The following is a 26,556-nucleotide window of genomic DNA, read 5'->3' on the forward strand; positions in this document are numbered from 1 at the left end:
GCCCTGATCGATCAGCTCTGCCTGGGTCTGCTGGGAACAGCATAACTCTAAGCAGATTGCTGGGAGCGGGGGGGGGATGGGACGGGACGGGACGGGACTGGGGTGGCTGCACCTGTGTTTATCAGTGTGCCCCTTCCCCCACTGCCTCTTGGGGGCTCCATTTAGTTTGGCTCTGCACACGAAGTGCTGCCGTTGGGACACCACAAGCACTTCCTCCTGGCCAGACTGCATTTACAAGGCCTTGCCTTTTTTACAAGGCCCCTGTCAGCAACAGAATGTAAAGGTTTAAAATTTCTCCTGGTAAAAATAAATCCAAGCAGACACTCTTATCTGGCCTTCTGCCTGGCTGTTCTTCCCCTTCCTCAGAATTAGTTTACCTTATGTGGTGTGAGTTTTCTTTTCTCCCCCGCCCCCAAATGAGATCCTACTGAATAATTTTGACCCCATAGCTCCTTACAGTTCCAAAAGCAACAATATATATTCTCCTTCTGACACTCACCAAAGGGGATATTTTGCATCAGAACATTTGCTGAAAAGATTGTGTCTATCAGTAACAGGCGGGGGAGCAGCTGAGCTGGGAGGCCTGGATGGAGCCAGCGAGGGGGTGGCCAGGCATGAGTTGCTGCACTCAGAAGTGCCCCATTGGCAGAAGTTGCTGCCTGGGCGGAGAGCATGAGGGGCTGCCTCCAAAGGAAGCTTGGCCAGCCAAGTAGTAGTTCTAGGGTTGGGAAATGGCGGGGGCAGGGAGCTTGTTGATACCTGGTCCTCTCTCTTCTCTTCCCCCCTCCATTTTTGGGAACAGACTGCCTTCTTGGAGTCTCGGTTTAAGCAAGGTGGAGAAGAGTGAGGCCCAGTTCTCATGAGAGTGAAGAGTCCTGCAGGCGGTCTTGTGCAAGGTGCTCCATGGTGTGTTGGGCATTGGCAGTCCTGGCTCCTGTGTCACCTGCGTCCACAACCACAGAGTGTCACCCTCCCCCAAATGCCATCCCTCCCCACCATCTGAGGGCTGTCGGGCGTGCAGCCTCCCCAGAATTCTGCGTCTGGTTTTTGGCTGGAAGTGGGGTTTAAAGGCCTTCCAGTTGGGGGGGAGGGAGCAGGGCTGTTCCATTTCATTGTCGTGGCTGCTAGAAGAGCCCTGGGGCATCCTGGCTCATGGCTGTGTTCTGCCTTCCAAGGCCGGTCTTATGCAGGGATTCCTGGCGCGGTTCTGCCCATAGGTCCTTTCCAGGTTCTGTGCAGGGCATGTGTCAAGTAGCTTGACTAATGCAGGCTACTGTCACCTTGATTTGCTGTTGCCATCCCAGGCTAAGGACACCAGGTACAGGTGGGAGATCTGGACAGCCCGCCCCTCCCAGGAGAGCACAGAACCCCACATGGTTCTTATGCAAAACTAAACTGTAGCAGCACATGCAAGCAAGTGGCTGTCACAGCCCACTGAGCTCTCCAGGGCAGGCAAGGAGTTGGAATATGGCCAGGTTATTAAAACCTCTAAAGAAAAACAAATTGGTAGGGGGCTATAGAAGAGCACCACCAGACTGCACTGGATGCAGTAGCTGGTGGTGCCCAGTGGGGGGGGGGTACTCTTCAAGAGCAAAGTACACAAACCCCCAGCTACTCGAACAGTCTGCAGGCTGGCTTGGAGGGAAAAGGGCAAAGGAAACAGAAGTCACTCCCTGGAGGCATTGAACTGGGAACACAGCCCCTGTTTCCAGCTGCTTGCATGGTCTGGGAGTCCCATCCCTGTGCTCACGGGGGAGGGGGGTGTGCTAGTTCCAGCAGCAGAGCCAGACACCCTGTGGTTGAACCTAGGAAACCCAAGGCTCATGCTGTCGTCGGGCTGCCCAGCTGGATGAGAGGAAGACCCCCTGGCTACTCCACCCCATTCCCTTTGCCTAGGCAGGCAGATTGGGCAACCCAGTCAGTAGGCACCTGCCAAGCCCAGGCACAGAGGACCACCAAGTCCATCTCCAGCATGGGCCTGTCTGGGAACAGCGTTTCAGAGACTGCTGTGGGAGGATGGCCCAGCAGCTGAGCCAGCACAGGCACTTCTGGGGGATCAGAAGGGTCCCAAAATAAGGAGAAATAGGCAGGCAATGGAAGGGAATAGGACATCTATCACCTAAGTAGATCTCTCTACCCTTAGAATAGAGCTCCTGCGCCATCTCTGCTCTGCAATACCATCCCTTTTCCCCTGCAGCAAACAGTTGAGAAAGGAAGTGGTCCTGTTACCAGACAACCAACTTGGCAGGGCTGTCCAGCCTCTTGCTTTGCTTGGAAACTCAAGGAACCCCCTTGCACTGGCCGGATGCTCTGAGGCTTGGAGTGAGGTGGGGAGGTGAACCCTTCCTGCCTTAAGGCCATGCATGCCAAAGGAGGTGTTGCTGCTGTTAGACAGAACTCCTGCAGGGGGAGCTGCTGTTGACAAGTCAATTAATCCTGCTGCTCACTCTTGCCAAGGCCAGCAGGCCTGTTGAGTTGAGTGCTGCTGTTGAAGCTTCTGGAGAGGGAAGTTCACAGGACACCTTGGCCTAGCCCAGGCATGGCCTAGCTTAGCCTGCCGAAACCAGTGTGTTGCTCAGCAGTTGTCAATGCAGTAGCCAAACTGAGCAGCACAGCACATCCCTTCAGGGCAGTGTCCTCTTGACCCCAGGGCAGAAGCTGCTCTGGCGGTCTTGGGAGGAAGCAATCTGGTAGCAAAGGACCCCCGCCCACCATGGCAGCTGGCTGAGTTTGGAAGCACCCCACATTTTGGCAAAGAGAAGGTCCTTGATCTGAAACAGCTTGAGGCCTCTGCTTGGAGGTCTTGATGGGAGTTTCCCTTCCTGCTGGATCCTTTAAGAAGGTTTCATCTTTCAGAGAAGCAGAGTGATGCCCAGAAAAGGCCCTAGGACCTCTTTCCCCATGTTGCGCAGGCGCAGTCTGTGTTGCTGCAGAATCTGGCCTCCCTTTGCTTATGTCGCTGACCAGCCGGTGCCTCTTGGCTGGCTCTCCAAAGAACCCAGTGTTCAGGTCTGCCTCTCCCAGGTGAAAGCAGGATGTATGTGTGTGTGTGGGGGGGGGGCTGTAAGTCACCCTTTGCCTTGGCTAGGAAGGGCTCCTCATTCCCCCCTCTGGCCAGCTCTCTGGGTTGCTGGCATTTACCACAGCTGTCTGCGTGGCTGACACTGCCTCATGCTGGAGACAGTGGGCCAAGCTTTTATGACCTCTTGATTAGGCGGCTGTAATGTGGTGCATTACAGCCCCTCTGCGCAAGATGCTACATGGATTCCAGCTGTTCTGGCAGTTGTGCCGCAGCCATGGTCTGTCACTAGGGGCACTGCTGGCCAAGAATAAACCAGAAGCCTGGTCTTGGAATTGCTTTGATGGGCTCAGAGCAAGGGGCTTGGTGTGAACTTAGCCCCTCCTCCTTTCTTCTTCCTCTTGAGCAGCTGCACTTTGAGCTTAGTCACTGCTTCAGATCATCTGGTGCTGATTTAACTGGCCACGGTATTCCATGAGGTTAAGGACTGCTGGTTTATGAGCGGCTCGCGTATATAAGCCAGTGCCAGCTGCAGGCTGAGATTGCGGCAAGAGAAACTGTCTCTCTGACTCAGAGACATTTTGTCTTGCAAAGACGAGGCCTTCACTGCATCCTGTGGCCTGCCCGCACACCTTGGCTTGTTTGCGGATATTTAGCAAAGTGCAAGAAGCTGCTCCCAATGGACTTGCTGGGCCTGCCCAAAGCGCCCTCTTATCTGCCATCGGACCAGAAGGTGGCCTTCCTCGTTGTCTCTCTAACATCTGATCTTTTCAGGTGACAAACAGTATTAAATAAAACATTTATGCCCTGCCTTTTTATTCAGAAAGCTACAAGGGGGATTAACTCATTCCAATCCAAGACAAATCTGAGAAACAATTGCTACTGTTGAGTGTTCACCTGATTAAGGAAATCTTAGTCAATTAATCAAATAAGTTCTTATAAATTCAATGTGCATAAATGAAGGGGCAACTGATTCAGTACATATAGAGTGCCTCAAAAAAAGTGCCCATGTTTTAATGAGCTCTAATTCATACGGACTTCATTGTAGAAAACCTGCAACAAATGCCTGAAAGCCACTGAAGAGATGAGCAGTGCCATCCCAGCCTGCATCTTGGTTGTTGTCTGCAGCTCCCTTTAGACCCAATCCTGTTCAACTCGCCAGCACTAATGCAGCCCCACAGTAAGGGAACAAACATTCCCTTACCTTGAGGAGGCCTCCATGGCTGCCTCCCACTGCAGGGTGCAGCACGTGCCCCATTGGCATGGTTCCATCTGTGTTGGAAAGTTGGATTTTGGGCCCTTGGTTGATTATGTCAGTTGTGTATGGATTCCAATGGGGAACATTTGAGCAACTAGTCTAATTAATTAACAGCATCTGCTTCTGTTTACACCATATGCAGTATAGGTTCGAATTATAGCCCAATAAATTTGACACTGTAAAGGATGTGTACATTTCCTTGAGACAACCTGTAGTTTTGAAGAAAACAGCCCCCTTACTTTTTTTTTTTTAGACCAGGGTGACCAACCCCCAGCATGCCATGTGCCACTTTTAATGCACAGAATCTTTGAATGTGCCACTCTACCTGCCTCTGGTGACACCCCAGCTGCATGCAGCTTAGCCTGGATGCCTTTTGCTGTTGAGAGGAGGTAGGAGCCGATGCTGCTTGCCTCTGGCAGTAGCCAGATCTGCTGCACTTCATCCTGGCCTGCCATAGGTCTGGCCTGTAAGTAAATGTAAAGTCATGCATATTGGGGCAAAAAACCAAAACTTCACATATAGGCTAATGGGTTCTGAGCTCTCTGTGATCGATCAGGAGAGAGATCTTGGGGTGCTGGTGGACAGCTCCATGAACGTGTTGACCCAATGTGTGGCAGTAGTGAAGAAGGCCAATTCCATGCTTAGGATCATTAGAAAAGGTATTGAGAATAAGACAGCTAATATTATAATGACCTCGTGCAAATTGATGGTAAGGCCACACCTGGAGTATTATGTTCAGTTCTGGTCACCACGTGTCAGAAAAGACATAATGGAAAAGGTGCAAAAGAGAGCCACTAAAATGATTACTGGGCTGGGGCACCTTCCTTATGAGCAAAGGCTACAGTGTTTGGGCCTAGAAAAGAGGTGCCTGAGGGGGGACATGATTAAGACATACAAAATTATGCACGGGAAGGATAAAGTGGATAGAGAGACGCTCTTTTCCCTCTCACAGCACCAGAACCAGAGGACATCCGCTAAAATTGAGTGTTTGGAGAGTTAGGACAGACAAAAGAAAATGTTTCTTTTCTCAGTGTGTAGTTAATCTGTGGAACTCCTTGCCACAGGATGTGGTGAGGGCATCTGGCCTAGATGTCTTCAAAAGAGGATTGGACAAATTTTTGGAGAAAAACCCATCACGGGTTACAAGCCATGATGTGTATGTGCAACCTCCTGATTTTAAAAATGGGCTATGTCAGATGCAAGGGAGGGCACCAGGATGCAGGTCTCCTGTTGTCTTTTGTGTTCCCTGGGGCATTTGGTGGGCCGCTGTGAGATACAGGAAGCTGGACTTGTTGGGCCTATGGCCTGATCCAGTGGGGCTGTTCTTATACCAAAGGTCTCTGTTGTGACAAAGGGTTGGTCAGCAACTTCGGCAAAGCCTCTGCACCCGACTGCACGGACCAGCTAGGTGCAGACTGGTCAGCTGCCAGTCGCCCATGCCAAAGGCAGGGCCAGGAGTTAGCACCACAGCATGACTTGTGGGCAGGCCTCTGACTGGCCTGCGCTCCCCTGGCTTGGTGGTGGCTTTTGCGTCGAGCCGGTTCATGCAGTCGAGCACAGAGGCTACTCCCATTTCACTCACAGCACCTTTGGTGCAGCAGTTACTTGGCACGGGAACAAGTTGAGGTGGGATGAAGTGCAGCAGGTCTGACTGCTGAAGGAGGCAAGCAGCATGTGTCACTTGGAAAATGTGGACATGCCACTGGGAGCACATGTGCCACAGGTTGCCCACCCCTGTTTTAGACAGTGCACGTCTTTGTCACGGCAGGTGCCACCTTGAGCGAGGCCTTCCCTCTGTTTGTTCAGAGAATTGTATTAATATCCCTCCTTCCCCCTCGTCAGTGTGGTTTTCCGTGTTTCTCTTTTCCTACCTGTTAGGAGCCCTGCCGCAAGGGCTCCCAGTCTTCATCCTTACCCTGCCAGGTGCAGCTTTTACAAGTGAAAAAGTGAACATTTTCTTTTTCAAAGAATTGCTCTGCTTCCCCAGGGTGCTTTTTTAGTCAACTTTGAAAGCAATTTTAATCTGTTAAAGACTGCAGGCCTAATAAGTACTGAGAATTGTGAAGGCCAAACAAGTCAGCAGAGACACCCAGGCTGTCACCAGCAGCACGTCAGTTTCATATCAGCTCTCAGAAAGACCCCAAAGACCTGCTGGGAAAGGGCTTCCTTTTACCAGCTTCCTGAAACACATCAAAGAAGCAGCAGACCTCTCAGGGGACAGCATTCTCCCCACCCCTTGTGGCTACTGTTCCATTGGTCCGGAGATGGAGGAGTGCCGTGGTCCTCTGGCAGTATTTGGTTGATGTGTTTGGTTAATGGTCATTTGCAGGCCAGTGGTCGTTTGCTTGTGTGCCTCAGCATCTGCTCTTCCCGGATCAGACTTCAGGCTGTCTGGGAGCTTAAGCAGGGATTCTTAGGAATGCCTGCTCCAGTCTTTGTAGGGAGAGTTCTTGCCTCCCCCAATTTCAACATGCAGTTTGTGATGTTGGCCTGTAGTAGTTAGGAGAGCAGTGATCAGCAGCTGGGGGGAGGCCTGTCTTTGTTGGTCATGATGGGCCTTTACCAGCTATGTAACCTCTTCAGTGGCTGCATTACTTGAGCCATCTCCTGCTGCTGCTTCTGCTCTTAGAATGCTGCTCCTGATCCAGAGCCACTGGCCACCCCCTACCCAAACCATGTACAAAGGAACAGCACTTTCAGCCTGCCCCTCCTGTGCCCCAACGGACAGGCAGACAGCAGCGTGTTCTCCAGCCCGTCACCTGGTGAGCAGCATTCCAGCCAAGCTGCAGCTTTCTGATTCTGGAGAAAAGTGGCAGGAGGGTGAAGGCACTTGGGCCACAACTCCTAAAGGCCTGCAAAGAGTTAAAAGCCACTTTTGTGCAGGAGAGGGGAAACTCCAGGTCCTGTTTTATGGGGCCATTAATAGGTGGTGAAGAGTTTATAAGGGTTGGCTTCAAAGGTTTCATTTCAGGGTTATGAAAAGATCTTAGGAGTGTTTTATTTATCCAGTGTTCTATTGAACAATGCAAATGATTGCCCACCTGCCTCTCTTAAAACCTGCCCCCCCATCACCAGGGTCGAGCACCACATGCCTTCCTTTTGACATCACTTTGTTGCCTCTCTTGCAAAGCACTGAGGGGCCTGCAAAGACACAGGCTGGCCTCCTGAAGGACACTGGACCCTGCAGCAGGAGTGCAGCTCTGTTTTTCAAGCACAGTTTGCACGTTGGGGATCCCCTGAGGGATTTCCTTTGCCACATGAAAAGGGGTCATCCTTCCTGACCAGGCTGTTCCCTGGAAGGAGTGGGTCTCAAGTGCATTGACTTTTTCTCTGGGTCTTGCCCTCTACATTAGTAGTTCTGGTGGGCCATAGCATTTTGAGGAATGTCCCTCCCCATGGCTGTGTCCTCCTGCTCCTTAAATCTTCAGGAGCCACCCAGTTTTGGTTGGCTGTTGCTTGAAATGGCCCCAGTTATGAAGCTGGGCCTTTGCTGGAGCAGCGGTGTTATCTTAATTCCACCCCTGAGGAACCTTGCCAGAGCGCTCTTGCAGGTTGCAGAAGGGGGAGCACTGCTGGATCCAGCCAGGGTCACTGGCCCTGACCATCTCATCCCACACAAGGATGCTGCTGTGGTGCAAATAGCACGGAGACAGGAGCCGTCGGAGTCCCAGCACCCAGGGTTCAGTCCCCTCATCCCACTCGCACAAACACATATGCCCAGGGAATACCTTTTTGGCCATGACAGAGCAAGCAGGGGAGACCTTGGTCTGTGCCATCACTGTGGGTGTGGGGGTGTCCCTTCTTCCCCTGCTGCAGGAGAGCTGTTTCGTTCCCTTTTGCAGTGGGCTGTGGCCTTCTCTTGGACTAGACGGCTCCCTGGCCTCATCTCCTGCCTGCCTGTCCTAGGTCTCCCTGCCCAAATAGCCAGGATGTGTGACTTCTCTTGCTCCTAAAATATATGGAACCAGGATGTACAAAATGAAATATATGGAGCCAGGAAGTACACAAGGTGCAGTATATAACTCGGCTCCATTGTGAATTAGTTTCTTTTTTCCATAGGTCTTCTAACAAAGGCAGCTTACTCCCTTGAAAGAGGGCAGCCACCTGTAAAAAGAAAGCACACACACAAACACACACTCTCTCTCTCTCCCTCTCTCTCTCTCCAGGGCGAGGGCTCAAGTCCCTGTAGGGGCAGTCATCAGCTAGAAAGATCTATTTTGCTCACAAGTGGAGCCCCAGCAGCACTTGGGCAAAGCTATATGCTGGTGGTTCACTGCCTAAACTTGGTAGGGTGAGAGTCAGGCAAGTGGTCCCAGTCCTGCCAGGGGCCCTGCCCTCACCAGCCAGGTGCTCAGCTTTGACAGGACTGGTCAGGATCACGCCTGGCAGGGACAGGGAAGCAGGACCTGAACCCACATCAGCCACTCCCTAATGCAGCACTCGAAGCACCCAGCCACAGCAGGAGGTAGGCACAAAGCACCCCGCCTGCCGTTTAACACCTGGCATTGCCTCACACAGGCAACCCAGCTGGGAGGCTGCAACACAAGGATCCACTAGGGGGAACGCTACGCGGCCCAACCATTGGGTTGGCTCATGACATGGGGTACCTTCTGCAGTTGCCTGCCCAGCTAGCCACACCCACACACCCCATGCCCTTTGCTGCATCACTGGCACCTGCTGGCATGGCTCTCAGTATGCTGCCTCATCCCCTTGCCACTGCCCACCATATACCGTGGCAGTGGAGAACGGGGCTCGTGATCACTGAGGCGCAGCTGTGGACTCTGGGAGCAGAGTGGCTCCTCCCTCTGCAGAGCCCCAACCATGCAGAGCATGGCCTCTAAGCATCCCTAATATTACCGATAATCCTGATCCTTCCTGTCTACCTTGAAAGCTGTTTGGAGGACCGGAACAGCCTTAGTCACCTTGGTAGGCTACTTTTGAGAAGAGCTAGCAAGGGGGGCCCTGTTGGTTCTGCTGGCTCTCTCTGGCTTTTGTTACCTTCCTAGACAGAGATGGGATTAGGAAGTTGTGTTTTGTGCTGGCTGCGTTGCTGCCTTTCAGGTAGGTCTCAGGAGATGGCATTGGAGAATATTGCTTGACCCCTTGGCTATTGACCTGTGTGGTCTTGAAGAGCTCTGTTGTCCCCCATGAGATTTAATATCAACGTGAAAGTGTTGGGAGAGTTTGTTCAGGGGATTGGAGTGCAACATCGTCAGTATGCTGATGTCAGCCTCCCATTTCCAATGTTCATGCTGGTTCTTCTTGCTGGGAGGTCCTTGTAGGTCCAGCAGCCAATGTGTGTAGACTATTTGACTGTGACAAGTCACGTTGCCTGGAGTGCACTACAAAGAAGCTAGTCTACATTTCACCCCATTTTCCCTTTTAGCTTCCAATTTTCACCCAGTGCCCTGGAGGAAATGGAGGTCCTAAGCCAGCGCTTTGCAACTGCAAAGGGCTGGATGTGAGCTAACAAGCTGAAAGTATCAGCAGGCCAGATGGAGACGCTATTGGTCGGCCAGGAAGCTGGTGGATTTGCAACCTCTTCTGAACTGTGTTGTGGGTTGGGCTTGGAGATCAAATCCACAACCTGCATATACTCCTGGACCCAGCTTTGCTCCTGGAGAGGCTGATAGCGGCCCTGCCAGGAAGGCTTTTGCCCAGCTTTGGCTTGTGTGCTATAGCCGTTCCTATGGAAAATATTGCTTGCTTGGACTACTGTACCCACTGTATGTGGGGCTACTCTTGAAGGTTGTGGAGAAACATCTGCCAGAGGTCCAGCTGGTGGGGACACAGGCCAACCTTTTCTGCAACAGGGCCCTGATTCTGGAATTTCTTCCCTTGTGAAATCCAGCTGCTCCCTCCCCCCACTAATGACTCTTCAGCAGGCAGTTATAATCTTTCTGTGCAGATGTGGTTACTCCTGATTGGCATTTCTCCCCATGCACTTAATTTCATTTTCTGTGGTTTCACTCTCTGACTTCTTTTGTTGGTCATCTTATGGACTGTTGGCAACCTTCAGTCTCGAAAGACTATGGTATAAGCCTACAGCACCCGGTGGTCTCCCATCCAAGTGCTAACCAGGCCTGACCCTGCTTAGCTTCTGAGATCAGATGGGATCGGGCATGTGCAGGGTAACAGTTGCAGCTCCATAGTCTATCCTCCATATCTACTTTACCCAGGCTTCGTGCACTGGAGAGGACACTCTATTCCAGAACCACCATTCAGAGCTTGATACTATAGTCTTCCAAGACTGAAGGATGCCAACATCATATGGGTATGATTTGCTATTGTTTTCATGAAAGATTGAAAGCTGCCTAGGTGGCTTCTGAAATGGGACAGGAAGGCGGCAGATCTGCATTTCAAATAAATATATAGATACGCAAGTGCCCGTCATGCCCAGGGCTCAGAGAATCCACAGCTAGATTCTTGTCCTCCTTTTTATGCCATTCCTTGCCATGACCAGAGGACACACACACTGGGGAGCATCACTGCCTTCACAGAGCCTGGAGAAGCAGGTGTGGGTCTGCACCTCCATCCTCTTTCCCCACCACCTGGGCTTGAACTGGGTGGCTGCAGTCACAAGCCTGGGTTTTCTTCCTCTTGCTGCCAAGGACAGAACATGCTGGTAGTAACTCTATAGCAGGGAGCAAAAGTTCAGCAGCAAGACTTGGAAGGCGGTTTGATCAGTGCTGCTTCTGCCTGTCTGTACTTTTCATTCGTGATCTGGGACAAGGGGGGGAAGCAGAGAGGTGGCCAAGTTTGCAGGCAGCAATAATCCAGTGGGGGGAGGGGCAGAAGCTGTTGCCAGGTAAGGGGGGGCACCATTTGGCTCTGGGAGTCTTGAGCCACCTGTTCTCCTTGTGGTGAAACTTCGACTGGTTCTCTCCGCCCCCAGGGGAGAAATGGGCCAACATCACTCTGGCTGGTTCTGCTATCTTGCATAGCCAGAAGAGATGCTTACTCACTAACTTTGGCTCGCTTGGGCTGCAAGCAAGCAGCTGCCTCCCCACACAGCCCCCCCCCCCCACTGCCCCAACTCAGTTCTGAAGGACGACTGGCTTTGGTTTATCAGAGATTCCGCAGGAACCGTTGTCGGCTTCTTAGACTGAGTGGGTTGCCCCGCCGTGCCCTGGAGCCCCTTCTGTCTTCACCAGGCCATTTGCAGCCCCAGCTAGCAAGCCTGAGCTCTGCTGCGCTGTCCCCATTCCAGGCCTGGCGCTCAACGGCCTGGCTCTCTGATCCAGCTCAACAATGACTCCACAGTCTCTTTAGAAGTGGCAAACTCACACGTGGGGAGAGGAGAGACTGTGGGGCATTAGCCCCCTATGGGTGGGAGTGTGTCCCTTCCCAAGACAGTTGGGGGAAGGAGTGACCAGCCCTGTGAGGCCGCATGGGGATGGGGGAAGCACACTGGACAGTGCTTGTGAGTAGCCTGGCCAACCTCCTTCAGAAAGCATTTGGGGGGAGGCTCTTCACCCCACCTAGACAGCGAGCATTGCCCACAGCAGCTCTTGCTGTTCAGAAGCCCCTCCCAACCCTTTGCCTTGAATTCTGTGGCAGGAAGATCAGTGTGCTGTTGTGCAGAGGGGCCACCCCCAGAGCTGGCCCCTGGGCAGGGGTCAAGAAGCAGGGCTCCCACAGCCACGGCTCCTGGGCCAGGCACACAACCCCTGATGCAAGTCTCCCTTGCCTCTGGCTCTAGCAGATGAGGCCTCGGGGAAGGGCTGTCGCTCAGGGCCCCTGCCTGAAACTCTGGAGAGTCATTGCTGCCAATCAGAGGGCAGGACTGAGCCAAATGGGCCCCTGAGAGTTTCTGTTGGAAGCAGGCACTGAACGCCTGCAGCCCTTTCCTTGGCCCTCTGCAGCCAGCTCAGCTGTAGGAGTAGGAGTTCTGCCTGTCAATTACAAGACTGTGGAGTTGTGCTGCCTCCAGGTCAGGCTGGAGGTGGATGTGGGACAGGTCCCTCCTTGGCCAGCCTCTCACGATTGCTGCCTTCTCCCTTCCAGTGAGAACGAGGCTCTGTGGCGGGAAGTTGCCAGTTTGCGCCAGAAGCACGCCCAGCAGCAGAAGGTCGTCAACAAGGTAAGTTCCGCCACTCCCTCTTTTTCCTTCATAGGCTCTTTCCAGGGTGGACCACACGATAACCTGAGAAGGGACTAGGGATTGCATGTGGACTTGTAAATGGGCACCAGGGACCCTGAGGGAGGGCCAGAATCTATACGGAGATAAAAGAGCAACCTAGAATAGGTTGTGATCTGCTCCCCTTGTCAAGCAAGGCTCAGCCCTGACCTGTGAACAATAAGGATACTTCAGTACTTCTGAGCAACCACAAAGGGACTTCCATTTGCCACTGGGTAGTTTAAGCCAGATCTCCACCTACCTGTGGCCTGGAAGGGAGCATGGCGTGACCACCATGAATCGCTGCCGCTTGAGTGTGTGGAAGGGGGCAGGAAAGGGGGGGTCCTAGAGCTTGCGCAGGTTGGCCTCATCTGAGGAAATATTTGGATAGCAGTAATTGGGCCGGAGGCTGTTGCGAATGTCCTCCTCCAGCTGGCAGAGTGTTGTGTCATGCTCTCTTTCCTTCCCACAGCTTATCCAGTTCTTGATCTCATTGGTACAGTCCAACCGTATTCTCGGGGTGAAGAGGAAGATGTAAGTGGGCACCTGGGTGCTTCTTCAGTTTTGGCTCTAGAGGCCAGCTGCCTGTGGCAGGCCTTGATTCCCTCCTAGACTTAGAGAATCTCTCAGGATGGCTTTCAAAGGACATGAGGAAGCGGAGGATCCAAGACATCTCCTTGATTAGAGCCTGTGAGATTTCAGTGCATCCACTCTGCTGCTGGGAAATTGGCAGATTTCTCTAGAGGACCGCCAAGATTGTAGTGACAAACACATGGCCATGATGAGCATCTCTGGAAGGATTCTCTGTTCTCTAAACTCTGCTTAGTTTGATCTTATTTTCCTCTTGACAGCACTTCTGTGGGCAGTCTGCTTGCTGCTCCCCCCTCCACAAACTGTGTTTCTGCAGTGCAAAAATACTAGACCTTTTTCCCCTTCCTCCTCTGCTGGCGTTTGAAGTTGTTTGTAGGTGTGGGAAAATCTTTCTGAAACTGCAGGTAGAGGAGAAAATACATTGGCTGATATTTCAGGTAAAGACCCTGAAGGGCCATAGACGAGAGGGGCTGTAGCTCTCATGCGAAGGGTCCCAAGGCCAGTCCCTGGCAGCATCTTCAGGCAGGCCTGAGGAAGACCCCTGCCTGAAATCCCGGAGAGCTGCGACCAGTCAGCGTAGTCAGCAGATTGGCTGGCTGGTCTGAGTCACTGTAAGATGGTTGCACAGTCAGTGACGAGGCCCCTCTAGGCTGGAGCAGTGAGTGGGAGGGTGTGGGGTGAGGAGGCCTGGAGTGTAGTCTGCCAGTCCAGAGCGCCTTCCCAAACTCCTGCTTTAGTACCATCACAGGCAAGTGGCAGGGCCTTTCTCTGAGATCAGCCCACAGGCAAGCTTGGCTCCACACAGACTGCATACACACCTTGGTGCCTGCCAGCCATGTAGCCCAGTGAGAACCTTCTGTGGTCCAGGGCTCCTGACCTGAGAGGTCGCTTTGCAGTGCTAAGGGGGCAATGTTTGCCCTGCATCTCCAATAGCATGCAGAGCCCTGCCCAAGCAGCTCCCAGCAATCTGACAGCTTGCTTCAGGGGTTCTTTCAAAAATGTGGGTGAAGCCTGCCGCTTCTGGGTTGTTTGTGTCCTGGTGGTCCTTAGAACCCTGCCCCCCCATTTGCCCACCAGCTGCATGGACAGTGTGCAAATACCTTGCTTGCCTTATGGCTCCCTGCCTTCCCTTCCAGCCCCTTGATGGTGAATGACGGCAGCTCGCCCCATTCCATGCCCAAATATGGCCGCCAGTACTCTCTTGAGCACGTCCACAGCCCGTCCCTGTACTCCGTAAGTACTTGGTGCGTGCCGATGGAGAAGGAGAGGTTGGATTCTGTCGCTGTTTGGCTGGAGTCTCTGTGGTGCTGCCACCACTGGCCTCACATTGGTCTCTGGAAAGAGCAGTCTGGGTTGGGGCAGAGGGTGAGGCCAGGGGAGTGGCATGCGGGAATGCAGTGAAGGGGTCTGACCAGATGCTGCTTTGGGACTGCGCCTCTTGGAGTCCTGCTGGCCTCTCACCAACATCTCCACTCTTGTCGCAGGCTTCTTCCCCAGCCTACAGTGGCTCAACTCTGTACTCCCCCGACTCCTCCGCCAACTCTGGGCCCATCATCTCAGATGTGACGGAACTGGTTCAGTCCAGTCCCTCCGCCTCCCCCAGCAGCAACCTCGGCGACAGGTGCGTGATGACGCTGTGGCCGCTTTTCTCGTGGACCTGACTGGCAGTTCCGATGGGGGTGGGGGTAGAAGCCCTGAAACCCCCAAAGCAGAAGCTAAGCCTTGGGGAGGAACTGTGTGCCACAGAGACAGCCGCCTCTGGCCCGGGCTTCCTCTGAACGGCTGGCTTTGGGCAGCTGCTGCCTGCACCGTCAAGGCTGCCTGAAAAGTTCACGTTGTGAACACCTCGAAACTCCTGTAAAGACTTTGAAGCAGGTGGAGGGACAACTGCCTCATACTGCCAGATGATGTGACTCAGCCCTGGGGATGCAGGCAGCACTTCCGGTGGTGTGGAGTGCAAGGCTGGGTGGCAGCCGAAGTGTGAGTCTCCTTGCAGTCTCTCCCCACGAGGACTGGCCTGCCAGCTTTGGCCTAAGCACGTGGATCTGTGCCAAATGCACTGCACCCTTGGGAGAGTTCCCACCAGGAGTGAGCCTCTGGCTGTGCCTCCTGCTGCCAGCCTCACTGTCAGGGTCAGAATCTAGCTACAGGCCTCTGCGCGCTGTCGTGTCATCTCCTTGCCCAGTTTGGCTCAGCCTGCACGTGACTTGTCCTTCCTCGAGGCCTGGGCATTCCTGGGGGTGGGGGTGGGGAGGAGCATGTCCCAGCAGCCTCTGTGGGCTGGAGGGGTGGACTCCCCTGTGGCTGCGCTTCACTGCCTGGTGTGCATCTCTGCAAGGAACAGTCAGCTTGAAATGGGAACTAGATACTGGCCTTGCTGGGGCATCACAGCTGTGTTCTTTTGCACCTGCTGGGCATTCCAGGGAGGCTAATTGCACCTTCTACACCTTGGGAGATTGGTTGCAAAAGGGAATGTCCATCTGCCAGAGCAACCATATCCCTCTTTGCTCTCCCTTTCTAAAGTTCCTGTGGCTGGAAATTGTTGGCTGGAGAGACTGATTCATTGACCGAATCCCCACAGAGAGGAGGAGGTGTGTGCCAGAGCTGGCAAGCTAGTGCAGTCCAGTTCCTAAAGTGCTAGTTCCTTTGGGTCAGAGGAAGGGAGAAGCCCCTCCTTGTTCTCTGCCCCTGCTCCCCACTCTCCCCAGCTGCCGGTTCTGTCCTAAGGACTTGTAAAGGCGGAGGGAGCGGTGGCTCCAGAATAGTCTCACCAGCAGGTTTGACCAGGCCCAGCAGGATGGTGTGGCATGCCCACGGGTGGCTTCTTCTCCCTCCCTCCCTCCCTCCCTCTCTCTCTCTGTCCTAGGAGTAGCCCCGTGATCCACATCAAAGAGGAGCCTCCCAGCCCCTCTTGCAGTCCCCGGATAGAGGAGGCAAGCCTCAGCAGTGCTCCTGCCGTGGAAGCCCCCCTCTCACCCACCACCTTCATCGACTCCATCTTACAGGAGGACGAGCCCAGCCACACCACCGCCACCGCCTCTTCCACTGGCAGCACCCTCATCCAGCCTCAGTCCCTGGAGAAGTGCCTCAGTGTTGCCTGCCTGGACAAGTGAGTGCGGGGAGGGAGGACAGCTTGCCACTTCGGTGGCTGGTATTCTTTAGGACTGGCAAGCCAGCTAAGGGCCCAGGATTTGCTTGGCAGGTCTGTCCCTCCTTCTTTCACAACCTGGCCCTCTTTCACCTCTCGCCATGCCAACCTAAGTCCTACATTGCCTCTCCTTCCTCACTTGTGGACAGCTTAGCCAGCTCCGTGCTCTCGCTTGCCAGTCAGTGGAGTGCCTAGCAGTCTTCCTTGGGCCTGATTGGGCCTGAAGGCTGTCAGTTCTTGGCCTGGGCCACAGGTGCTGTGCTGCCTGACGGGTCCTGATGCAGGAGTGGGGAGGTGCCACTGCTGCAGCACCACTGCTGCTTTATGCTTGGAATTCTTCCCTTGCAGGAGAGGTGCGGTTCACAGATGCAGGCTGCACACCTCAGGGAAAGAGCCTGGTCTCAGCCCTTCTGAGCCAGCAAGGATTTCCTCCCCCAGCACCGAGATGGGGTGTGTTTTGCAGCAAGGAGATGGAGACATGCCCCACTGGACAGCTGCTGGAGCTGTCCAGCTGTCTCATTCCCCTCAATGCGTGATGTGTGTGGGAAACTAAAAGGGATGCCAGCATGGCTGTCTCCATCCCAGTCTCTCTCCTAGCCTCGTGCTCTGGTAGACCTCGGGCTGGCCAGCATAAACCAGCTTTCAGCGGCATCAGAGGGTCCGCTTCTCACACCCATCTTGAAGATCATGACGGGACATTGAAAAGGGGAGGGTGGGGAGCCACACAGGAAAGCAGTGGGCTCTTGGCTGTGTCTGGGAGGCTGTTCCTGGTGGAATTCCGCATTCCACACCCCGCCGGTTCCTGCTGCAGGAACCCTGTCTGCTGGCCTGCCTGAGCACCCAGAGCAGGGCTGGAGTGTGAGACAGCCTCAGGGCTCTCGTGCTGCTTCCTTAGGACCCACCAGGCAGGAGTCAGGAGATGCAGGATCAGCATCTGTCAGGTTGGTTGTGGGGAGTGTGTGTGTGCCTGACCCTTTCCCTCAGATCCCAGTCGAGAAATCAGCGGGAAGGGGGAGCAAGGGAGTGCCACCCCTTCCCCTTTCTCTCTGCAGCTGTTCTTAACTGCAGGGAAACCTGCAACTTGTCCCTCAAAATGGCCACGGTGCCAAAAGATTGGAGGATAGCAAATGTCACGCCTATCTTTAAAAGGGGAAAGAGGGGGGACCCGGGAAACTATAGGCCGGTCAGCCTAACATCTATACCGGGTAAGATGGTGGAATGCCTCATCAAAGATAGAATCTCAAGACACATAGATGAACAAGCCTTGCTGAGGGAGAATCAGCCTGGCTTCAGTAAGGGTAAGTTTTGCCTCACGAATCTTACAGAATTCTTTGAAAAGGTCAACAGGCATGTGGATGTGGGAGAACCCGTGGGCATTATATATCTGGACTTTCAGAAGGCGTTCAACACGGTCCCTCACCAAAGGCTACTGAAAAAATTCCACAGTCAGGGAATTAGAGGACAGGTCCTCTCCTGGATTGAGACCTGGTTGAAGACCAGGAAGCAGAGAGTGGGTGTCAGTGGGCAATTTCCACATGGAAAGAGGTGAAAAGCAGTGTGCCCCAAGGACCTGTCCTGGGACCGGTGCTCTTCAACTTCATAAATGTTCTGGAGACAGAACAGACACTGTTCTGGCAGTGAGGTGGCTAAGTTTGTAGACAACACCAAACTTTTCCGAGTGGTGAAGACCAGAAGTGATTGTGAGGAGCTCCAGAAGGGTCTCTCTAGACTGGCAGAATGGGCAGCAAAATGGCAGATGCGCTTCAATGTCAGTAAGTGTAAAGTCATGCACATTGGGGCAAAAAATCAAAACTTCACATATAGACTGATGGGTTCAGAGCTGTCTGCGACAGATCAGGAGAGAGATCTTGGGGTGGTGGTGGACAGGTCGATGAAAGTGTCGACCCCATGTGATGTACCATCAATTCGCCCCCACTGGTTTTTGGCTGTACCTTTTGATAGAACAAAGATAGAACACATTCTGCATGAAATTACACATTGATTGATATATAACATGCTGGTATTATTCCTCCAAACCATGATTTTAGTGATTTTGGTCACTAATGGTGTCACACACACCCCCAGGGTGTAAATGTACTAACACCTTATTGCAGCAGTTCTCAAACTTTTAGCACTGGGACCCACTTTTTAGAATGACAGCTTGTCCAAGACCCATCAGAAGTGATGTCATGGTGGAAGTGACATCATCAGGCAAATTAAAATAAATAAGTATAAATAATTAAAGTAAAAATAATAATTTAATAAGCAGAAGCCAACCCTGGTCCACCGAGTGAATTTCCTCTGTAGCCTGCCTGCAATAACACCTCCCCCCTTGAAAATCAGTAAGGTTTTCAGCCCTACCCAGTGCCCAGTTCAATTTAAGAACTTCTGTTTAAACCAGATCACTGTCAGGATCCACCTGGCTTTGCAAGTCTCAAAAAGGTTCACCTTATCAGCTGAAGCCTCTGTTTTGATCCTTTTTAGTGGGGGGTGGGAGGCTGCCTTCTGGAGTACTTGTTGAGCTCCAGGTGCATAGGATCAGGACCATTCTGGTAGCCTTGCACACTCCTTCACCTGGTCTTCCATACCAGCCAAGGCATGTTTGCTTACTTGTGAGTAAACGTGACTGTGAGGCTTAGGTTTGCTTTCCATAGGGCTCAATACATTCATCTGCATGGAGGGAGGGACTTACTTCTCAGGTGTTTTGGGGGGCTGCATTCATTGAATCAGGAACATTCTGGTGTCTTTGGATTCCTCTCAGCCTGCCCTTTCTGAACGACTAGGGCAAGTTCGCCTGTTTGCGAGTAAACGTGTGATACGGCTCACTTTCACTTTCCATAGCGGTCCATGCATTTTTTATTTTCCAGTCTTTGGCCATAACTTTTGATAGAAAGGAGATATTTCATTACGGATTTTTGCATTGCCTTCTGCTCGAAATTCCGCATCCAACGGTATAGAATATGATGGGGTTACTCCTAACCACCACAATTTTAGCATGTCACACCCCAGTGCATGTCACCCCCCGTGCGCGTCACCCGGTGCGGACCATGCCTCCTAGCGATGCCACTGGCCAGGACTGTGGCTCTGCAGTCTCTGAATTCACTGCCTTCCAAGGTAGCAGCGAGGCGGGCAGTTAGAGTCCTTTGGGACTCTGCTCTTCCACCCATACACACATCCCTGACTGGCTTTGACTTCTCTCAGAGGAGTCCCGGAATCCCCCAGACTGATCCTGCCTCTCAGGCAGCAGGCAGGGCTCCAGCAGTGTTCTTTCAAAGCTTCCTGGAGAGTAGAAGCTCCCACCTTGGGACAAGGAAGCCAGAGGCTTGACTTGGACTAGGCAGATGCCCAGAGCATTCCTGAGGATCCAGCCACAGGCAGTGGCTCCTGGAAGACACTCGCTGCCCTCTCCTGCTGTGCACTCTGGTCAACTCTGCTTCACCCTTCTGTTCTGAGATGCATGCCAAGCCCCCCTTCCTCCCCCCACCCCAACAGCCTTGGAATGGAGGCCACGTGCCTGCCTTTTTGTAGCTCTGGAAAGTAGCCACTCTCCTCTCCCTGGAGCGTCTGAATCTCGTGTGCCTCTTCTCTTGTCTCTTTCAGTTTGGCTCGTACTGCGCAGATGTCCGAAGTCACCTGCCTTTTTCCCAGCCCTTCCTCTTCCTCTCTGCACTGCAGACCACAGCAAGGGTCAGCATTTCCTTAGGTGCTGCTCCCCAGGCCTGTTGAGGGGGAGTGGGTGGGCAGGACAGATAGTGAGGGTGTCCTTCCTGGAAGGCCATCAAGAATTCCGAAGGCCCCCTGCATTGGGAAGGGGACTCATGTTCAGGCTACCCTGAAGGTACATCTTCAACCCTGAAAATCTGAGCTTTGGGGCTTCCCCTCCCCAGTCCCCTGGGACCCTATTTCAAGCCTGGGAACAGGGTGTGCACTCTGATGGGAAATCACAGAGGGATTGGCTGGTCAGGAGCAGGAGTTTTTCTGCCTCTGCTGCAGAGCACCCAAAAAGGCTACTTGAGGAGCCTTCCTAGGCGGATGGGCTTTCTTAAGTCTTGAGTGCTTCTTTGAGAGGCATTGCGGCTTGGTAACAGAATGGTGCCCCTCCTCCCCACTTGAGGGTTCTCCTACCACAAAGCCCAGGCAGGCTTTGGAGAGCAGCTACCAGGCAAAAAGCGCTGCCAGGGGTGGAGTCCTGGGCTAGCTGAGTAACAAGGCACCTATGGGCACATGACATGACCAGACCCCCCACCTGCCCAGGAGGGTGCTGCAGCCCCACCAGGGAAAGAGTGTGTGAGGATCACTGGGAGGCACCTGGAACTCTGTGATGCCTCAGGCTCTGCTTTCATTTCTTGGGGAGTTCAGGCCTAATGGCCTTGCTGGGGAGTGCCTCTCCGTCCAGATTGCGAGTCCTGGGAATGGGCAGCAGGTCCATTGCTTGGCCATTAAGTCATCCTGGGAACACTCCTCTCTGCTGTTCCTCACACCCCGGCTGGACCTGACTCCCTCTACTGGCCAAAAGACAGTGCCCCACTTTGAAGAGACCTGTTGGCTCAGCGTTGGGTCTTCCCCCTGCAAGTTTCCTCCACAGTCAGAGAGGTGACTCCTCTGAAGAGGAAGTGGCCTGATGGGTCAGTCTCACTGCTGCACTGGCCTCTTCACTGGGAGTGTCCTGGGTCCAGCGACCCTGGCTCAAGCCCTTGCCGCAGTCCCCAGCCCTCCTAGCAGCGGCAGGCACCTGGCCTGGAGGAGCCCACTTCCACATGTGTCCTGCCTGTCAGCTGCGCCACCCAAGGAGCCACCCTTGACTGCTGAACCGGGTGGGTTTCTGCACTGCACACCTGCAGCCAAAGCGAGTGACTGGAGGACAGGTGGGCAGGGCAATGTCAGAGAGGAGCTGGTGGCCTGACCTGCTTGCAGCATTTGTCAGGTAGGCTTAAAGGGGCTGTTGTACCCTTCTCAAAGAAACTGGTTCTTCTTGCAGTTGTAAGTCTGATAGGAGCTTTTTGGTTCAGAGGACAGTCTGGTGGCCTTTTGGAACAGGGGAAATGCTGGACCAGAATGACCTCCTGTGTGTGTGTGTGTGTGTGCGCGCGTGCTCCCATGCAGTAGGGAGCCCCAGACTCTGACCGTGTCCTTTCTCCTTTTATTCTTCCAGAAATGAGCTCAATGAGCACTTGGACACCATCGACTCCAGCCTGGATAAGCTTCAGACCATGCTGAGCACCCACAGCTTCAGCGTGGACACGAGTGCCTTGCTGGATGTGAGTCTTCTTCCATTGGGAGTGTTTGGTGATGGGTTTTGGACTCTGAGGCCTTGGAGCCTGCTCGCATTCATGACTTGGTTTTTCCTGTTGGCAGCTCTTTAGTCCTTCCATGACAGTGACGGACATGAACTTGCCCGATCTGGACAGCAGCTTGGCCAGTGTGAGTTTGCTCTTTCAGTCTCTAGGAGAGAAGCAGGCATGCATGTGCGCACCCCACATAGGCTCGTCATCTCGGGCCCTAGCACCGCTGGAATTGGCATCCTGGCAAAGCAAGGTTCTTTACAGTGGCAGAAAGCTAGGCCACTTTTGCAGGCTGCCAGGCCACTGCCACAGTTGGCAAAAGATGCTGTGCACACAGCAGCGGCTCTGGGAGGCTCTACAGGCGCCAGCAATTGGTGGGGGGGCAGGCCATTTGTGGGGAGGGAGTAATGGGGCATGTTGGGGGAGGAACCAGGGGCGCCAGGGGAGGGAGGGGCTGGATCTGGCTGGATATCCCCCATTGTTCTGCCCGTCCCACTCCTGGCTCTCCTCAGACTTGGGCCAGGTATATGGCTGGTGGAGGTCCAAGGAGATCCATAGGCGATCAGGCAGCCTAGCCCGGGGGGGGTGTGCGTGTGAGGATTAAGTAAAAAATGTTTAAAAGTTTTTATTTTAAAATATGTTTACTTGCCTACTGCAGTTGCCCCACCCCCATAGCTTGCAGTGCAGCCTCCATTGGCGCAGCTTCATGCTGTAAATGGTGGGGGAGTTGAGGATTGGGCACACACACACGCCCTGATGCTCAGCCTCACATTGGAAGAGCTCCCCACTGCCCTGATGCCTCCAAAAGAGTCCTTGGGTGGCTTCATCGAATCTCCATCCAAGTATCTTCTTCAGGGTCTTTGCATCCTGGACCCTGCCTCAGCCACCACAAGCTCCTGATCTGCTGGGCAATCCTTTCTCCAGCAGCCTTTCCGTGACGCCATCTGTCCAGCTTCTCAGTCTTTCTAGAGCAGCTTGCAGAGCATGCAAGAGTGCCGAGCTGCATGCTGCAGGGGCCTCCTGCTGGTCCCCCCCCCCCCGCGGAGGCCTGGAGTGTCCTCTGTCAGTCTACTGCACACCCAGACCCAGAGACTGCCCTGCTGTGAGGTGTTGGGAATGTGAAGGGACACTGCTCTTATGCACCCCCTGCTCATTTCATGCAGGCCTTTCAAGTCATTAATGGGTGGGAGACAGAGATCTGATCCACCCGGCGCAGTCCACCTGCATGCAGTGGCCTAGAAAAAAAAATCAATGCCTCCCAAGCACTTCCGGTTTTCATGAAAACCAGAACTGCATTTCCAAGGCCTCTGGCAGGCCTTTTAAAGACTTCTAAGGCGCAGGAAGACTTCCCCAGGCCTCAGAAAAGCAGCCCCGACACCTTCCCAGGCGTGGAGCCTGGGCAAATTGCCCCCCCCAGCCCCCTTAGCTACACCACTGCCTGCAGGTCTCCTGGCCTGTTATGGTTTGGTGGAGGTGGGGGGGGGGGGAGGTTGGAAGACATGGGCTTTTGGAGGGCAGTCCGTTCAGGATGCTGGATCTCACCAGAACCATGGAAGAGGCTCACAAGCCTGATTCCCAGTGGGCCTGGACCAAGTCTGCTGCTTGCTTCTTGATTTGCCTCACCAACACAGTCTCTCTCTCTCTCTCTCTCTCTCTCTCTCTCTCTCTCTCTCTCTCTCTCTCTCTCTCTCTCTGTGCCCTTGCAGATCCAAGATCTCCTGTCCTCCCAGGAACAGCAAAAACCTGCAGAGACAGAACCCTCCCCAGGAGACACAGGTGAGTGCCATGATCAGCATGTCAGTTGCTAATGTGCCCCCCAAGTGTCTCCTCCCCATTCCAGGTGGTGGTTCATGGCACCTCAGCAGGTCCGATCTCCCCCTGCTTCTCCTTCCAAAGTTAGCCAAGTTCTTGTACACCCACTGATGCCCCGGGGTGCTCCCTTTAGAGGTATTCTTCAGAGGGGATTCAAGTCCTGGACTCCACTTCTGTCCCACTGAGGCTGTATGTCAGGCTTTCTTTGCACCACTGCAAGAGCCACATTTATCTCTTGGATGATGGAAACAAGAACCTTTTGTGAGTTTCAAAGAAGGTTATTAAGTCCTGCATGTAGGTGCAAGAAACCCACAAAAGGTACAAGTTTAGTTTGGCAGCAGCATGTGTGGAGAGGGTCTTGCTGTCTAACATCCCAACCCTATGCTGGGCCAGCCCAGGACATGTAGCAGTGCTGGTGCAGTCTCTGCTGCATGCCGTGGGCCCACCAGGGACCAGGCAGCCCCAGAGAGGTAAGTAAAAAATATTTTCAGCTATGTCAGCCACTACTTCCTTGTCCCCAATGGGGTTACTCAGATCTGCGCCAGCTCTCTGGCTTGCATAAAACCAAGTGCGTCCAGGGGAGTGTGTCAAGGCTGGGCCAGCATTATAGGATATTACTGCCTCTGCTGATATCCATCCCCAGCCCACTCTTGAGGCACCCTCAGCCAGTACTGACCCCTGCCTGCCTTCTTTCCATGGCCACCTGTGACCTCCTCCCAGCCTCCTCCACTCAGCACGCCAGCTGCTCCATCATCATCCTCTTCCTCCTTTTGTTGTTTTTGGCCTCTCTCGAGCTTGGGCTCATGTGTGCTTAACTGTCCAGAATGGTCTCTGCCAGTGCAGACTACCTCTGTGTCCTTGCCCCGGGTCCACTGACCCTCTTCCACTCTTTGCCCACAGTCCTCCTGCTTCTCAGTTGTCCAGGAAGCTCCCTGCCCAGCCACACTTACTTCCTTGGAGGAATCCCAGCTTTCCCTCTCATGGGAACTGTTGGCATTCGTGTCTTCCGGAACTTGCTGTGTGAAATGTGCTGACCCTTTTCTCCCGGAGAAGCCCTAGTCTTGTGTCTAACTGTGTCCTTCCCCCCTAGGCAAGCAGCTGGTTCACTACACTGCCCAGCCCCTCTTCCTGGTGGACTCGAGCACGTTGGACGTGGGCACCGGGGACACCCCCATTTTCTTTGAGCTGGAGGAAGGGCCCTCCTTTGCTGAGGGAGACGAGTACTTGGAGGACCCAGCGGTTGCCCCCCTCTCTGGGACGGAGCCCCCCAAGCCCAAGGACCCTGCTGTCTCCTAAGCCAAGACTGGAGCAGGGCCAGAGAAAGATAGGACTGCAGGGGGCCTTCCAGCCACTTGCCTCCTCGCTTTGCTCCTGCTGCCTTGGGGCTTCCTGGCCACGCAGGAAGCGGGAGTGTCCTTGCTTGTGTGTGGGCTTTGCGAGGTGTTCAGCCCCTCCTCTGGGGTGGTAGCTCTGAGCAAGCGCAGAGCGAGGACTCGGCAGGGCGGATGGGGTGCCAGGCAAGGTGGTGAGCGGCAGCAGCCCTGCTTTCCCCTCACAGGAGGGCTTCACCTGAACGTGGAGTAGATGGGAATCCCCCTCCCCTCTTGGGATGGACTTGTTTGGCTTTTCCAGAGAAATAAAAGTGTTCTCCCTGCGGGGGCTCCAGGGCTGGGCCCCTTTGCTCCTTCCTGGGCACCCAGGTGTGATTGGACATGGACCCCCCCTCCCCCCCCTCCCTCGTTGGGGTTTGTGCTGCTTGGCTCAGCAGCGATGCGTTTGTACGTTTACACGTTGATTGTTACTAGAAGAGACTGTATTTTGGATTTTTACATGAGAGAAGCCCCTTCCCAGCTCCCCCCCCCCACTTTCTCTCTCCTGCTATATAAAATCTATATATGATATTCAAATATATCTATATCTATACAAAATGGTCCTCACTCTGCAGGTCATGTTGTAGCTAGAAGCTCTTCTTTTGTGCTTTTGAAAACAGACCAGGCAACCCAGGAGTCATTCCTGCCCACCAGCACCTCCAGGAGGCGGGTTCAGTCCATGCTGCAGGTTGGCTGCCTCAGTCCCCTTGACTGCCAAGAGGGTAGCAGGGGCCGCCTGTGCCCCTGAGTGTTGTGTGGAGCGCCTGGGCCTCTGGGCTGCCTACCTGCCATTGGGTTTTGGGTGTGTGCATCACACATTTCCTGCCCTCATTCCTCCAAGGAGCCGAGGGCAGCTTGCACCCTTCTGACCTCCCCTCACTGACCAGCCTCTGCTGAAACAGAAGACACCTGCCCTGAGCTGGCCTATCTTTTACTTGGATTTCCAGTAGATGGAGTGGGTTTGGGGTTGGGTCTGTCCTGTTCCTGGGCTTCCCATTTCAGATTAGGACCGTTTGAGCCCTGCCTGGCTGGCTCGTGGTGCATGTCAGAGAGATATCGGAACCTGGTAAGTCACCCAGTGGCCTTTCAGTGGGTCGGTGGACCTGGCTCAGCCCCTGCTTTGAATGCAAGAGGCCCCAGGTCCCGTTTGTGGTAGGGCTGGGAAAGGTCCAGGAGTGCAACTGCCAGTCAGAGGTAGGACTGAGTTGGGGAGGGGGGGCTGACTTGGAGCCACATCATACATTCCTCTGAAGTGACAGGAAGGGCCACTTTTTGCAGCCAGCCCAGTCAATCAAGGACAAGGCCAGGCCAGTAGCCACCACTCCCCACACACCTGTTCTTAGCCTGGCCCTAGACTGCCCCCTGCTGGCATTCGAGGCAAAGTGCTGTCAGGCCTGTGATGGAGATAAGAACATAAGAACAGCCCCACTGGATCAGGCCATAGGCCCATCTAGTCCAGCTTCCTGTATCTCACAGCGGCCCACCAAATGCCCCAGGGAGCACACCAGATAACAAGAGACCTCATCCTGGTGCCCTCCCCTACATCTGGCATTCTGACTTAACCCATTCCTAAAATCAGGAGGTTGCGCATACACATCATGGCTTGTACCCCATAATGGATTTTTCCTCCAGAAACTCGTCCAATCCCCTTTTAAAGGCGTCTAGGTTAGACGCCAGCACCACATCCTGTGGCAAGGAGTTCCACAGACCGACCACGCGCTGAGTAAAGAAATATTTTCTTTTGTCTGTCCTAACCCGCCCAACACTCAATTTTAGTGGATGTCCCCTGGTTCTGGTATTATGTGAGAGTGTAAAGAGCATCTCCCTATCCACTCTGTCCATCCCCTGCATAATTTTGTATGTCTCAATCATGTCCCCCCTCAAGCGTCTCTTTTCTAGGCTGAAGAGGCCCAAACGCCGTAGCCTTTCCTCATAAGGAAGGTGCCCCAGCCCCGTA

General features: G+C 53.8%; 1 protein-coding gene across 5 annotated transcripts in view; it reads left to right on the forward strand.

Moving 5' to 3' along the window:
* HSF1 (heat shock transcription factor 1) overlaps positions 1-25,128 on the forward strand; it is a 49,630-nt gene extending 24,502 nt beyond the window's left edge. For 3 of the 5 annotated variants that reach the window (XM_066626128.1, XM_066626124.1, XM_066626127.1), the window contains exons 5-14: positions 12,285-12,360; positions 12,869-12,930; positions 14,124-14,220; positions 14,472-14,608; positions 15,854-16,096; positions 19,736-19,822; positions 21,288-21,393; positions 21,491-21,556; positions 23,124-23,193; positions 24,320-25,127. In XM_066626128.1, the coding sequence (XP_066482225.1) occupies positions 12,285-12,360; positions 12,869-12,930; positions 14,124-14,220; positions 14,472-14,608; positions 15,854-16,096; positions 19,736-19,822; positions 21,288-21,393; positions 21,491-21,556; positions 23,124-23,193; positions 24,320-24,525 (1,150 nt within the window). In that variant the 3' untranslated portion in view covers positions 24,526-25,127. Of the gene's footprint in view, positions 1-12,284; positions 12,361-12,868; positions 12,931-14,123; positions 14,221-14,471; positions 14,609-15,853; positions 16,097-19,735; positions 19,839-21,287; positions 21,394-21,490; positions 21,557-23,123; positions 23,194-24,319 lie in introns of all 5 variants that reach the window. The other 2 variants (XM_066626126.1, XM_066626125.1) reach the window with 2 other exon arrangements.
* Positions 25,129-26,556: the final 1,428 nt, after the last annotated feature.

The sequence above is a fragment of the Tiliqua scincoides genome, chromosome 4, assembly GCF_035046505.1.
Source record: "Tiliqua scincoides isolate rTilSci1 chromosome 4, rTilSci1.hap2, whole genome shotgun sequence".
In the NCBI taxonomy this organism is placed as follows: domain Eukaryota; kingdom Metazoa; phylum Chordata; class Lepidosauria; order Squamata; family Scincidae; genus Tiliqua; species Tiliqua scincoides.